This window comes from Choristoneura fumiferana, chromosome 25 (assembly GCF_025370935.1).
Source record: "Choristoneura fumiferana chromosome 25, NRCan_CFum_1, whole genome shotgun sequence".
NCBI lineage: Eukaryota > Metazoa > Arthropoda > Insecta > Lepidoptera > Tortricidae > Choristoneura > Choristoneura fumiferana.
In genome coordinates, this window is record NC_133496.1 from 5,173,478 (window position 1) to 5,187,854 (window position 14,377).

General features: G+C 37.0%; 1 protein-coding gene across 1 annotated transcript in view; it reads left to right on the forward strand.

Annotated features, from left to right (window-relative positions):
- LOC141442212 (uncharacterized) overlaps positions 1–13,624 on the forward strand; it is a 33,836-nt gene extending 20,212 nt beyond the window's left edge. The window contains exons 2-4 of the mRNA XM_074107132.1: positions 11,008–11,170; positions 11,806–11,959; positions 12,793–13,624. Of these exons, the coding sequence (XP_073963233.1) occupies positions 11,008–11,170; positions 11,806–11,959; positions 12,793–13,041 (566 nt within the window). The 3' untranslated portion in view covers positions 13,042–13,624. The remainder of the gene's footprint in view (positions 1–11,007; positions 11,171–11,805; positions 11,960–12,792) is intronic.
- Positions 13,625–14,377: the final 753 nt, after the last annotated feature.

Here is a 14,377-nt window from a genome sequence, read left to right on the forward strand (position 1 = left end):
AAAAAATATTTCCCTTTGTATATTTCATCATAAGTAAAGAGTAAATGGAAATCTTTATTTTATAAGAAAGGGAGAATAGTTAAAAACATAAAAGTATTCCATCACAAGCTTCCTCAAATTAGTAGAAAAACATGCAAATATCACTTTAATACATCATGAACAAGCCATTCTATACTTGCTTTGGATTGGTATTTAACTAAATGTAAACAAAACAACGTCAATTGGTGTCTTAAACATTGAAATTCCCCCATTAAACTATCTAAAAAAAATACATTTCTGTATTGAAACACTCTAGTCTAGTTTGTATTACAATGATAGAAAGTAAAATAAATAAAGTAAATCCTTGAATGTACCAAATCTAGCAGGTGAAGTTTGTTTACCTATCCAAACCAAGTATGGGTAAGAGTTGTGTTATGCAAGTTGAAATGGCAATAAGGGGAAATTTTACAGGAAAGCGAGTTTCTTTGTGGTGTATTAGCTATATTTCGTTAATAAATTAACCCCCTGTTTCACCATCCATTGATTAAATTATCGTATAAATGTGATGCCGTCTCTGTTTGTTTTGTTCGAATAGACGGAGACGGCATCACATTTATCCGTCAAATAAAATTAATTAATGGGTGGTGATATAGCCCCTAAAAATAGTGAATGAGAGTAGGTACTACACTTTTTGCCAACAAACTGCTACTGCTATGCAGTTTGGCAGAGGTATAGAGATAAGTACTTCTTAATGTTTTTATTTGAGTAAATAAGATAAAAAAACAGCAGTTTTTGAGATTTTGAACTGTAAAATGACACGAATTTCAACACTTAATGTTGCATTTGAGACGCCAGAGAAAAATAACATAGCTTGTTTTACTAAATGTCATCAAAAAGTTCAATTATCTGGGTATTTAAAATAACAAATGAGGCAGAACGAGGCTTCCATACATTACTCAATAAAAGATTGTAATCTCAAGCGATCGAAAATTCACCCGGCTTCGTCGTAATAAAACGGTATTGATCTCAAGTTCCGCCACCACCGTACATGAGCAATCATTCCCTTTATTCCAACTGCTATATCATTCTAAAAAGAAATACAATTTGAATTCCATCGACCAACTCATACAAAATGCAATGCCTCCATGCAACTTAAAAACTCCAGCCCGCAAATACAGAAAATAAGAAGAAACAGCGCTTCGCAACTTTTGCGAGTCGCCCCGCCGATTGGTCGACGCCAGAGCGAGAGAAAACACCACTTTACTCAAGCTAGAAAGAGACAGATCCAACCCTACACTGCCTCGACCCTTTGAGCACCAATCCGTGAAATTAGACTCGTCTAAACGAATCTAACGATTATTTTATTATCCTTTTTGCGCTAAGATTTGTTCCTTGCTCAGTCAAATAAAAATAAAGGTGAGTAAGGCGTGGAGGGTCAAGCGGGTATAAATTCTGGCGTTTAGGCCGAGATCGGCTTATTTCTCGGGCTTTTAGCTTCGGACGAATGGCCGAGCGCCGAGTTGGCGATCTTGTTATATTATGGGTCTTGGGGTGGCTTGTGATGGATAATGTTGTCTGCGTTGTCTTTAAGATTTTAAGGAAGTTTGAGACAAGGTGAGTCTACAAAAAAACGTTTTTGAAATTATGAGTTAGGTTCCCAGTGACGATTTGACGTAGGTGTGTTTTTTTAGATCACGTCATTTGGATATACCATTTGAAAGCGGTGTGTGGGTGATAAAAGTGAACAACATTAAGTTTACGCTAACGCTACATTTAGGTATTATACTGCCGCGTGCCGTGCTCAAGCTAAAAAGCAGCTAAGTGATAAAATCAAGTTTTGAGATGGAGTCGAAAAACGCGGTATTTTTTTAAGTCTATGCTAATTGATAAAATTGAAATTAAAGATGCTATCTAGTTATACCTATAAATTATAGATATCAACTAGGAGCATCAATTAAAAAAAAATACAGCGTTTACCACTCCATCTCAAAACTATGATAAGAGGTGAGTGTGTGTGTTAAAGCACATACTACAGAGGCAAAAATCTGCTTATTGATACGAAAATAAAGTTCAAATTATATTTCCAACCAGTTTACCATAATTGAAATCGGTCCGAGTGCTACTTTTTGCTAAAATATACCTAGGGTGACGGCACCAATCATGGACATGTTAAGCACAGTAGTATCCAGTAATGGACAGCAAGGATTCAATGCCTTATAGCTCACCATTCATGAACTTTACCAGTTATGATCATGACTGGTGCCCTCACCCTATACCTACTTTTACTTACACAAGAATAAAACAGGAAATGGCACGATCTCTAAATTTATATGAAATTTTCTTGACGAATGTTATAGGTAGTACCGGGTGATAGTAGTTGTGAGGAATATTTTATTTACAGAGGTGACATTATGTTAGCCCTATTTAAAGTTGAAGTTCCTACCTACCTACACTAGTGAAACTTAACCCTTTCTTGATAAACAGTAAAATGAAGCACTTTTATAAATCCATCCCAGCCTTTATACGTCCCACTACTGGGCAAAGGCCTCCTCTCAGAACAAGAGGGCTTGGGCCGTAGTTCCCACGCGGGCTCAGTGCGGATTGGGAACTTCACACGCACCATTGAATTACTTCGCATTGAATTTAGTGCGAATTTACGAGTAAGACAGTTAAATGGTGCTCTACCACCACGATACAAAAGTCCAATGTATTTATTATTAACACTAAGTTTTTTGTTTAACGGTTATACTTACTTATATATTACGACCTAATTAGCAGTTTTCGTCAAGTATCTGGTACGGAATTCGATAAAACTTCAGTTTTTTATTCACCTTACCTTTCAACGTTTGTAAGCAAGTTTGTATACATGTAAGTACCTAAGTTATCTATCTGCAAATTCTGCATGTCAAATTTCAGCCACAGACAGATTGGCCTTAAATTTGGTACAGGTATATGTAGTTTGGATGACAGTGCAAAGTACAGACAATCAATTTGATTCCTCGGCCACTATGGAACCTGGTCACAATGAAGTGACGAATAATTATTGTTTAATCTCAGTCATCACAATAACTCCAAAATCCTAAATTATTCTACCTCGTAAAATCGTGTTCCCGACGGAACAAACTTAACGCAAACTTATTTATTTGTTGTTCCAAGGGGGACAAATTCTCGATTACACCCAAACTCGAAGCGGAAGCGTCAAAGTATTTATTACGTAAGCCGGAAGTTAACGAACGGCTTACGGTACTTCCGGTGACTTTTTAATTACGCGGGAAATTACGTGAAAATGTGCGTCCGCCGCGAATACTAATTTGTGGCGCCATTTTGGGCGCGTTTCGTTTTTACAACAGGTAGAATGGGTGATGTTATAGTCTTAAATACATTTAGAGTAAAACTACTTGTTATTGTAGACTGACGAGCAAACTCAAAGGGTTAGTTACAAAATGGACGATAACAACAAAACCCGCTGTGATAGCTTCTTCAAGTAAAATGAGTTTAGTAAAGAGTTTTATACTTTACATTAAATTAACTTACGCGTGATTAAATTAGCTTCAATTTACTTTTTAAATCAAGAAAATATCTTAAATAGCTTTAGCGAACCTTTTTTTGCTCGTCAGTGTAGATAGGTATAATTTACCCTACGTAAGAATTTGAAGAAACCCTACATAGAATGCCACTGTAACAGCTCTACCAACTCAGGTCTACCACTTTGACTCTTGAGTCAGAGCACAAAGTGTTACAAAATGGATCAAACTTCATTTAAAAACACTTTAAATATATCAGGGTATTCAGTTGAACATATGTAGGTACATTTAAGATAGTTGCTTGCAATGCTGTAATGCATCTTGCACGATATTTATCGGTGATTTCCATAACGAGTTATTTATCAACCGTTTCTTTGATATTTGGTGAAGTTTTATTACCAGATGCCGTATTGCGTAACGTTTCTGATGCTCGCGATCGCAATCAAATGACAGTTCTTGTATGCGAAATCTGTCATTTTATTGCGATCGCGAGCGTCTGAAACGTTAGGCAATACGGCCTCTGGTCTATTTCCGAACAGTAACACAACAGTAACACAACAGTAACACAGCACACAGTCACACAGTTAATAGTGTTATTTTTGCCCAACTAAAACCTAACAATAAGATGGTTTTGATTTGACGGATTGTACGTCAGAATAGTTAAAGAGTTTAATTTAACTATCGACCTGACAGAGCACCTAAGAATCAAATACTTCAGCTCTGTCAGTAGAACATTTCTAAACTAGAACAAAACTATAATTAGGCAATGTGAAGACTTTGGCTCAGTTAGTTGTCAACATAAGGATAACTAGTAAACATCCCGTCATCCTGTTGTTTCGTGATTTTTCGAGACAGATTACCCTCTTATGACGAAGATAAAAGATGTCTCCTAACAGATACCATGTTAAAATAACGCTGACCTGATGCGCAATTTAATAATGTAAACAATATTGCATATATAAATACATTAAAAGCACAATCTTATGATAACAAACAATTTTATGTAAGTGCTAATTATAATCTCATTTAAAAAAGATCACTATTATAATTACCACCAAACATTAGAGACTTCCACAATAAGCTTCTTTATAAACAACTAGCCGTATCCGTCCGCGCTGAATACGTTTATCGCTATCCCGCGGGAACTATGCAATTTTCCGGGATAAAAACTATTCTACGTCCTTCTCCAGGACTCAAACTATCTGTATACCTAATTTCATCTGAATCAGTTCAGCGATTTTGACGTGATTGAGTAACAAACATCCAAACATCTTCCAAAACTTTCACATTTATAATATTAGTAAGATAGGATTTAATGTATGTATGCATGTGAAACTTTAATCTACACTGGGTTTGAACCTGTAGTATAGGCTATAACCTAAACCGTGAATTATTACGGTCCAGTCTACATAGATTATAGCGCATTTTAATGCGTTTATACCTCTTTAAGTGTAGTCTAGCAAATCGATGCCCCATGTTCGCCCAAATTAACTCAAAAACGTTTCGGCGGAGTCGACTACACGAAGCCCAAATTACACTTCGCCATTTTCTTCATTTAACAAATTGATCGTTCTTGTTTGCTAAAACTTTTCACTCACGCAAAATCGACTTTAAAACCCACACACACAGTTCAAAACGGGTGATGCAAAAGCCATTGTTGAGAACGCCCAAAAGATAAGGTTGGGTTTCGTTTGGGGTACCAAAGGATTTCTAACCTTAGCGCTTAGGGTTAAGTTCCCCTGGTTCCAAGGGTGGGGTGTAGGGGGGTTGCGGTCCAAGTTTGTAAAATAATAACCCCTCTCGATTACTGAGCCTCCGAGTGCGGTTGGGATATGAATGAAGGTACACTTCGATTTTACTGCTGAGACGTATTTGCCCCACATGCAGTTTAATGGATCCATTTAGTTTTAGTTCAATGTTCCCTAGATGATCGTTTGGCTCATTTTAGAGAAAAGCTCACTTAGCTACGAGTTTGTTAAGTTATGGCGCTTGGTTAAATTGTCTAAATTATCCAGTAAGATCAGAGTTGAATAGGTATGTGTCCGTTGAGGCTAACTACTAGTGCAATAATAATTATTGACAATTAATAAGCTAACTTACAAAGTACACTCCGTGATCTCCTAAATAAATTATCTTCGGATTTTAGAAGCATAAGTACTTCGGGTAGTGACGATGACACGCGAACGTGATATGCGGTTCTGTTCTGTTATATACTTATAAAAGTTTTCGTAAAAAGTTATGTAAAGAATGACCATCAGTACACAATAAACCTTACTGTAATAATATTACGCTCATTTATCTTTTTTTCTAATTTTAGTACAATACGACTTTTGCCATGATACAAATAAAACAAAATCAGCATTTTCGAATTCTTACATTGTTAATTTAAATAGAGAACACCCCGCCTTCACACACTACTTTTGTTCGGAATTATTTCCAAATATCCCTGTCCATGATATAATCATTAACTTTATAATACGCCTTTGATATTAATGTCTTCTTGACAATAGATCTGAATTTTGTATCCGTTTCATTTATAATATTTTTTGGAAATTTATTATAAAAACGTATGCAATTTCCCAGAAACGACTTTTTGGTTTTAGCCAGTCTGTAAGATGGAACTTTAAGCTTCCCTGTGTTTCTAGTAGCCTTTGGCATATCGATTATGGATCGAATTGGCTTATCGAATTGTTGAATCTTTCGTTACGCACCGCAAAATTAGGTATAATACATAGGTATAATATAATACAACACAATACACATAGTACATAGTACAATATTGGATTGACTTGAAATTTGGTATACTTATGTAAATTGCGTGACAATACAATAATCTGGTAGTGACATCCGGCATCTTGGTAGTTCGGCTAGGATCGTCTCCAAAGGACGGAACTCTTCAACGGTTAATGGCATCGACTTGAAATTTAGTAAGTATGGCAATGTAGTTTGGGTGACAATACAAGTACAGTCAACAAAAAGTACAGTCATCAAAAAAAGGTTGTATTAGAAATGAAATTTTTACCAAAAACTTATTGATTATATTAAACCTGTTATTGATATATATTTTAGATAGCAGTTGATAACAATCACACAATTACGAAACAAAAGTTTGAACTGATCACAGTAAAATATCCTTAGTTAAAATAGCACTGAAACTTTACTGAAATCTGGTATTACCAGAAGTGTGAATATGTACATTAATACAGTTAACAAAATAAAGCATGTGTATAAAAAATGTGTGGTGTTCTCATAAATAAGTTTCTGTTAAAAATATATTTTTAATACAGGCTTTTTTACTGAATGTAATTTTTGTTAACTGTACTTGCACACTGTCATCCAACTAACATAATGTAGGTACATATATTGCAAGTGGGTCAAATTAAATAAACCTGCAAGATTAAATCCAAAGTCAGCAACAAAGTGGGCAAGTTGAATAAAAGCTTCTAAATACGATACCGTAGAGTCATGTGGGGTACGTACGCAGTGAGTAAGTGTACGCCATCAAATTCATTTCGGGCTAAAATGTATGGGATTGCACAGTTACACTTACCCACTGCGTACGTTTACCCCACATGACTCTAAAAGAGCGTTCTTAGGTATCGTTTAAGGTCGCGGTTGAGCAAAGTAGGTAATGGTTTTATTTTAGCTATCTAAGCGTAAATTTTATTAATGTAGGTGTACAATTGCCCTAAATAGTTTATTATGTTGTATAATAAATTATTGTATTTATTGTATTTATTGTAGTACCTATTGTCAATGTTGTATCATCCAACGCAATTTAATTAGCTCGTCGTTTTTCGCACATCTATCCATTCGGCATTTGGCGCTAGTCAATTACCTGCACCCGCGCAGAATGCTGGCGACAGACGAATGGCCGGCGTTTGCTTGGTCTCATTTCACTTGCTAGTTTTAGGCGAAACGTCCATTGAAGTTTTGGTGCTAAGGTGAGCGGCAAAAAATATGGCCCGCGAATGGTATGCAGTAAATTACTGTATACATTCGAGTTCTGCCAGTAATAGGTAATTTTGTATGTAAAGAGGGCCAATGTTAGAGGGTAATATCGATATTGGAAAAACTTTAAATGGATAAGACCATGTTTTCATTACTTACAAAGCCTCGCGTTACATTTTCATAACCAAAAACTTACAAAAATAGGTAGATTTTACATGTATAAACAACATTATTAAACAAATGTTTTAAATGATCATGAAAATAAGTCTTGTAGCAATTTTGAGTGGTTTTTATAGAATTATTAGATTTTTTTTTAATATTTTTTATTGTTGCGGTGGTAAATTGTGTTGTATTATCGAAGAATATATTTACAAATTCATCATTATCATCATCAGCCGGAAGAGGTCCTCTGCTGAACAAAGGCCTCCCCCTTAGAACGCCACAATGAACGACAAACCGCCCAACTTGTAATCCACCGGTTTCCCGCACATCTCACGATGTCGTCAGTCCACCCAGTGGGAGGCCTGCCAACGCTTCGTCTTCCACGCCACGCCGCTCGAGGACTTTTCACCCCCAACGGACAACACATTACAAATGAATTGACCTAATTTATAATGCAAAAATGCTTTTTTTATTTAATGTTGATTTTAGTTGAGCGAAGACGTAACTTTCTTAGGCTAACTAGACGGATTGGGATGAAATTTGCCACTTTATTATCCTGATATTACTGCAGTATCAAAATTTACAAAGGTAGAGTCCCAAAATTTTAAACCGCTGACATGAAGAAGGGTCCACGGAAAGAACGTGTCTAGTCACTTATGCAACTTTTTGAGTTCTAACGGTTTGAAAGTTAGTTATCACGAATTACTATGGTTACCATTTATTTATAAGTAAAAAAATATATTTTATGTTGTTTATTTAATTCAATGGTAAGTCATAGTACTTTGCGAACTCTACATTTTGAGATTAAAATCTCAATTTTTAAAAAAGGTCACTAGACATTTTCTTTCCGTGGACCCTTTAAATGTTGCTTAAATATGTTTTGGGAATGTACCTAGATCCCGGAATTTCAATGGAATTCCAGGATCCCGGTCCAAGCGAGCAAAGCAGCGGGGAAAAGCTAGTGAAAAGCTTTATTAACTATATCTTTGTTTTCAAAAGCTTTAAACATAACACCATTAATAGCTTTTAAAGCGTCGGTTTTAGCAAGCGCATGCGCATTATATCTGTCAACGAGCCATCTTTGTCGCCAAAGTTAAACGGTATTAAGTCCAACGTAAGCTTGATCAGTTTTTGACTTTATTGCTTGGAGTCAAGGTTGTAATTGCTATGGAGTTGTGCAGGGAGTTAGGAGTTTGGTGGGATTTAAAATACATCTGCTCGTAATTTTATCGCGCTAATTCGTGTCACATGCCTTTAGACACGCATGTTTATGTCGAAACGGCTAATGTAACAACTTAACGCATTGTATTTTCGACTATAAAGTTATATCCTTTTGGTACAAACTCAGTCCACGACAATTGCTCGCGAGCGACGTTTTCTAATAATTTCAAAAGGGCATAAATCAATACATTGTAAAATGAAGTTCTAACTTTAGAACGACTCATTAAAGTACATATTAACGTATCACTTTTGGTAGTTAAGCTTAATAGTTTGAAGCAAGGCTAAATTGTTTTCTGATCTGTACTTTTGTTCCTGGATGAAGTAATAAAATAGCTTCTAATATCGCAGGGAGTTGAAACATGGTGATGAAGTGAGAAGTTTATAGCTTGTGAAGCCATAAATTAGGGTGTATGTTAGCTTTATTAACTCCTACGGACAATCTGATGATTTGTTCATTTCCGATTTAAATGTTCTACGTAAAAATTGTGATATTGGGAATTATTGGATGTTTGCATAGCTAAGTACAATCGGGGGTGAATCACGTACCAGGGTACCTTTGAGCTACTATGTCATGTGGGAATTCCATACAATCTACCAAAGAAATTATTTATAGCGAAATTGTTTATGAAAAGGTTCCTCCCTGATACTTGATTCATGAGCCACCATTGAACCTTTTCAAAGGAAAAGTCATTACGATTTTCGTTGTTAATTAATGCGAAGTCACTATGACGGTTACTGTGAACTGGTTTCATTGTGGCTCAAGTCCTTGACCGTACCTGGTTAAACTGATTCATGTAAAAGGTTCCATTAATAATCAATTTCACTATGATTTCCTTCTCAAAAATACGGGATGTAAGCGGACATTAGTAGCATACAAAGGGTGCACTCTGGTTCATGATTCATTTTGTTCGATATGTGTGGAAATAATAACCAGACAATTCCACTCCCGCCCAATCTTAATAAAGATACGCGAACAAACCGCTTAAACGTCCCGCCAATTTACTAATATAAAGCTCGCTCTCCGTAAGAGCCGGACACGATCCACTAATTTTATTATTCCGGTAAACAACTGGCATAAATTATATTTTAATGTTTCCGGACGTAGGAAATTTGCTGCCAATGTTGCCACATCAATAATTAATAGCGGTTTTAAAACTATTTCGCACTAGCAACACCGACCGCCGACGGAGCAGGAAACGGAAACGTCTATTATATCATCTGAAAAACACGAAAACTTTATGAAAATTGGATTATGAGGAAACTATAAAGTGTTATGATTTATTTGTTTTGAGACGCGCAACGTATTAGCTTATTCATTATTGAAATGATAATAAATCTATTTGTGAAATATTTTTATGGCGCTGACAAAATATTGTGTAAATAAAAGTACCTACTTGGTTTTATTTTTGGGTATTGCGTGTTGAAACAGAAATGTGGTACAACAGTAATATAATAGCTAAGGTTATAGTTAGAACAGGAGGTTGATTGTAAAATTCTTCTGACATCAATATGAGAACCGGGCCATCTCCTTCTTCTAAGAAACAGAAGTGAAGAAATATTTGTGAATGAAAATTGTAGTACGGGTGCAGTCTCAGTGTATCTATCTGTCTATTGTATAATGTACGATAGATGGTGCATGTGATCATCACTATGAAAAATTCACCATTTACAAACATTTTGCTAGTTCGCAGTTGAAACTAAACACCAATGTAAACACATTGATATCGTTTCAAGATCATTCAAAATACCTGCGATCATATTACATAATTTAACATAAAAAAAACAAATTTTCAAAATATCTCTAAATATAGCACTTCTACAACTAGATCTGATTTGAAGTCATTATCACCGATGATACTGCAAATGCCACGTACCTAACCAATAATGGCTATATATTGTAGTGTAACTGACTGGAGATTTTTTTTACATGAGATCGTTAAAATTAAATAATTATATACAATAGTTGTTTTTATTATATACTAGCCGAAAAAATCGCAAATTTGCTACTTTTGTAGGTTGCGCGACATCGCAATATCATCGACGATATCAGCCTTTCTGTCTCTGGTGGAAGCAATTCCTCAGCATTCTTGATGCCCATTAATTCTCGAATGTTTCGAAGGCTTCGTCTAACAACCACCGAATCCAACTAAAGAACATCTTTTTGTTCCAGTTAAAGACCACCTGCAGCACTCAGACCTGGAGACAGACGATGTGGAAACAGATGACCAAACATCTAATATGGATGACGACATCCTCACACAGTCCGACTTGGACGAGAATGGAGATCCGAAGAGTCCGAGCTCCAAGAAGGGAAAGACCGGGTCTTCTAGTAGGTAAGTGATGTTACACTTGAGCCTTTACACAGTAAATGGAGAGAACGGTCAGAATCAGAATCGGAATCAGAATCGTTTATTTGCTAGAATACAGTATAAATGGTGTTACAGTCTTCTTGTCCATTGTATCCAGCCTGCATGCAGGCGTGCAAATTATGAACACATTAAATTAAAATATATTATTCGTTTATACAGGTCTAATGTCCACTAATAGTCGTTCACGGTGTCTTCTTCATGCCTCTAGTCCTAACATAGCCTGCTGACCTGTGGGCATACCTGGCAGTGACGTGGCGCCACCAACTCGATTTCCACCGGGTTTCTAAAATACTTAACGTCAGTGATGACGAGTGAAAAGCTCGTGTACAAGTCTAGACTGCAGGATAAAGTCGAGACAGCCTGTCAAGTCAACTAAGACTCTTGTGAAACACAGATTTGTACGGTTCTACTGTACTGTACGGGAATACTGAAATCCTTTGGCACTTTTAGATAAATATGACTCTTATGATAGTTATATACAACGTAATTGAATAAAAAAAAGTATCTTATCTTTTTACTGTCACTAGTTCTCGTCTTTTTACTGTTACTTTATGTTTCTATTTCAGAGCTTGCCTTGTTATAATGATATTTTATTGCAGGGACGGTAAGGGGGGTACTAAGCCACGGCGCGCGCGCACGGCGTTCACATACGAGCAGCTGGTGTCACTGGAGAACAAGTTTAAAACAACCCGCTACTTATCCGTGTGCGAGCGGCTCAATCTCGCGCTCAGCCTCAGTCTCACCGAGACTCAGGTACGATACAATTACCATGAGAAGGGTTAGTCTCGCTGGAAACTAAGTTCAAGGCAATCTATCTGTACAGACACACAGGTGCGAGCGGCTCAATCTCGCATCTAGTCTCACCAAGACTCAGATATGATATAACTACTATGAGAACTATTGGTCTCGCTGAAATTAAAATTCAAGGCTATTAGCTTTTTGTCTGTGCGAGCGACTCTATCTAGCGTCCAGTCTCAGTCTCACCGAGACTCAGGTGCGATACCATGAGAGCTGTTGATCTTGCTGGAAACTACGTTAAAGGCAATCTTTCTGTCTGTGTGCGAGCGGCTGAATCTCGTGTCCAGGCTCAGTCTCACCGAGACTCAGGTACAATATAACTACTGAAAGAGTGTCTGGTCTCGCTGGAAACCAAGTTCAAGACAACCGTTTTCCTGTTCGTGTGTGACCTCCTCAACCTTGCGCTGAGCCTCAATTTAACGGATACTTTGGTACGGTATAACTATCATGAGAGCGGTTGGTCTCGCGAGGGCCCAAATCCAAAACACTCCCTTAGCTGTCAGTACCTACCTATGCCAGCAGCAGAATCTTGTGGTCACCCTCATACAGTCTGAGACATAGATTCTGTGTTCAGAAAGTGCAATTACCCTGCTGAACAAACTACACAACACAGGTCAATAATGAATGTCTAAGTAGGAATCAGATCCAAAACCAGTTTAAAAATCCCTACAAACTTCTTTATGAAAAAGATTATAACAGAAAAGTATTTTTAAGATGACTGTCGGTAGCAGACTAACTATTTTTGTTATTGCTGAATATTTAACAATAAACTAACTTCTTTTCCTCAGGTAAAAATCTGGTTCCAAAATCGCCGAACGAAATGGAAAAAGCAGAATCCAGGCATGGATGTTAACAGTCCCACTGTCCCGCCGCCCCCAGGGGGTGCATTCCCCTCTGGGGCTTACCCCGGAGGCCTTCTCTACTCCCACGGGGTCCCATACCCCTTCACGGGACCTGGGCCCTACGCCCCATACTTCCACCACCTGGCAGCTAACCACCATCACACCCATGGGAGCCTAGGCCACTCACATACGTGATTGTGGCAGCGACCAGGGTCCCAGGACCTAAGGGTCGACAAAGACGAGAACAGCAACGGACTCCCCAACTAGTTTTTGACTCTTAGTGTAGCTATGGAATTTAGTGCAATTGTTTTTAAGGTGAATAATGACTCCATTGTGATACATATTGTTTAAGATAGGTTAATTTGATGATTCTGAAGTGTTCGTCGGGACTTTACTGGTTAATTTTATGTCACTATGTTGTCCGTAGCCAATGAGGGCTATCGTTTTTTGTCTCACTAGATGGCGCACTGTTGCGTGAGGTTTTTAAGTTTGGCTTTCAAAGTCTGTTATTACGGGCGTGAAAACAAAGTTTAGATTAAAATCATATTTAATGCACCTTAAAACCGTACCATAAAAATATCGACCATGCCACAGTGTTGCATAGTCCCCGTTTTGTTGGGAAAAAAGGGAGGACAAAGGTTTCCGAAAGACAAAACTGTCTCAAAACACAGACATTCATTGCCCCGGAACGCATATTTGCCACAATTAATTTCAGATATTGCAAAATATTCACAAAATTATTCTAATTTTAAATAAACCAGCGTAGCTCACCTCTAAACTATGAGATTTGACATTTTGGAGACCTCACGCTACACTAGCGCCTCTAGTGGCGAATTCATACGCGATAGCCCTCATTGAGAAAATTCAGTTGAAATCCGCGTTGAAAGAGAAAAAAGAACGTTCAACCCTATTTTCTGAAAGATAACGAGGAATCAATTAATTTGTAACTGATATCTGGTTCTCTTTATATATCTATCACTACCGCCTCGCTGTAAGTCCGTCTGCCCGTCTGTCACAGGGCTCGAGAACCGTACCTAATAGCTGACTTTTCACAAAATGTTATTTGTATTATTTTTAATTTTATTTACGAAGTTTAAATGTTTTTCTTGAGACTGACTCGTGTGTAATCTGTTTTAATTATTTAGTGATATGCAGTAAATTTACATCTATTAACATTCTGTGTACTTGAGGCTCGCATGTTTAATCGTTACAGAGACAGAACGAAAAGAAATTATGATCCCCATACAAAAGACGTATATTGTTTTCGTTCTGTTTCCATACGTTTAAACATAAATATTGGGAATGATAATAGACATAAATATACTCATAATCAACAAATAATAAAACCGATCAAGAATGAGTTGGCCTTTAAAAAAGAGCTTTGTAATTCTCTATCAGTGGATGTATAGTCAGCATTAAAAGTAGCGGATCACTTTTTTACTCTGTCGTTTTAAAACATTTGTCAATTTTGTATGGTGTTAAGTACGTTGCAGTAAAACGACAAAGTACAAAAGTATGCAGCTACTTTTGA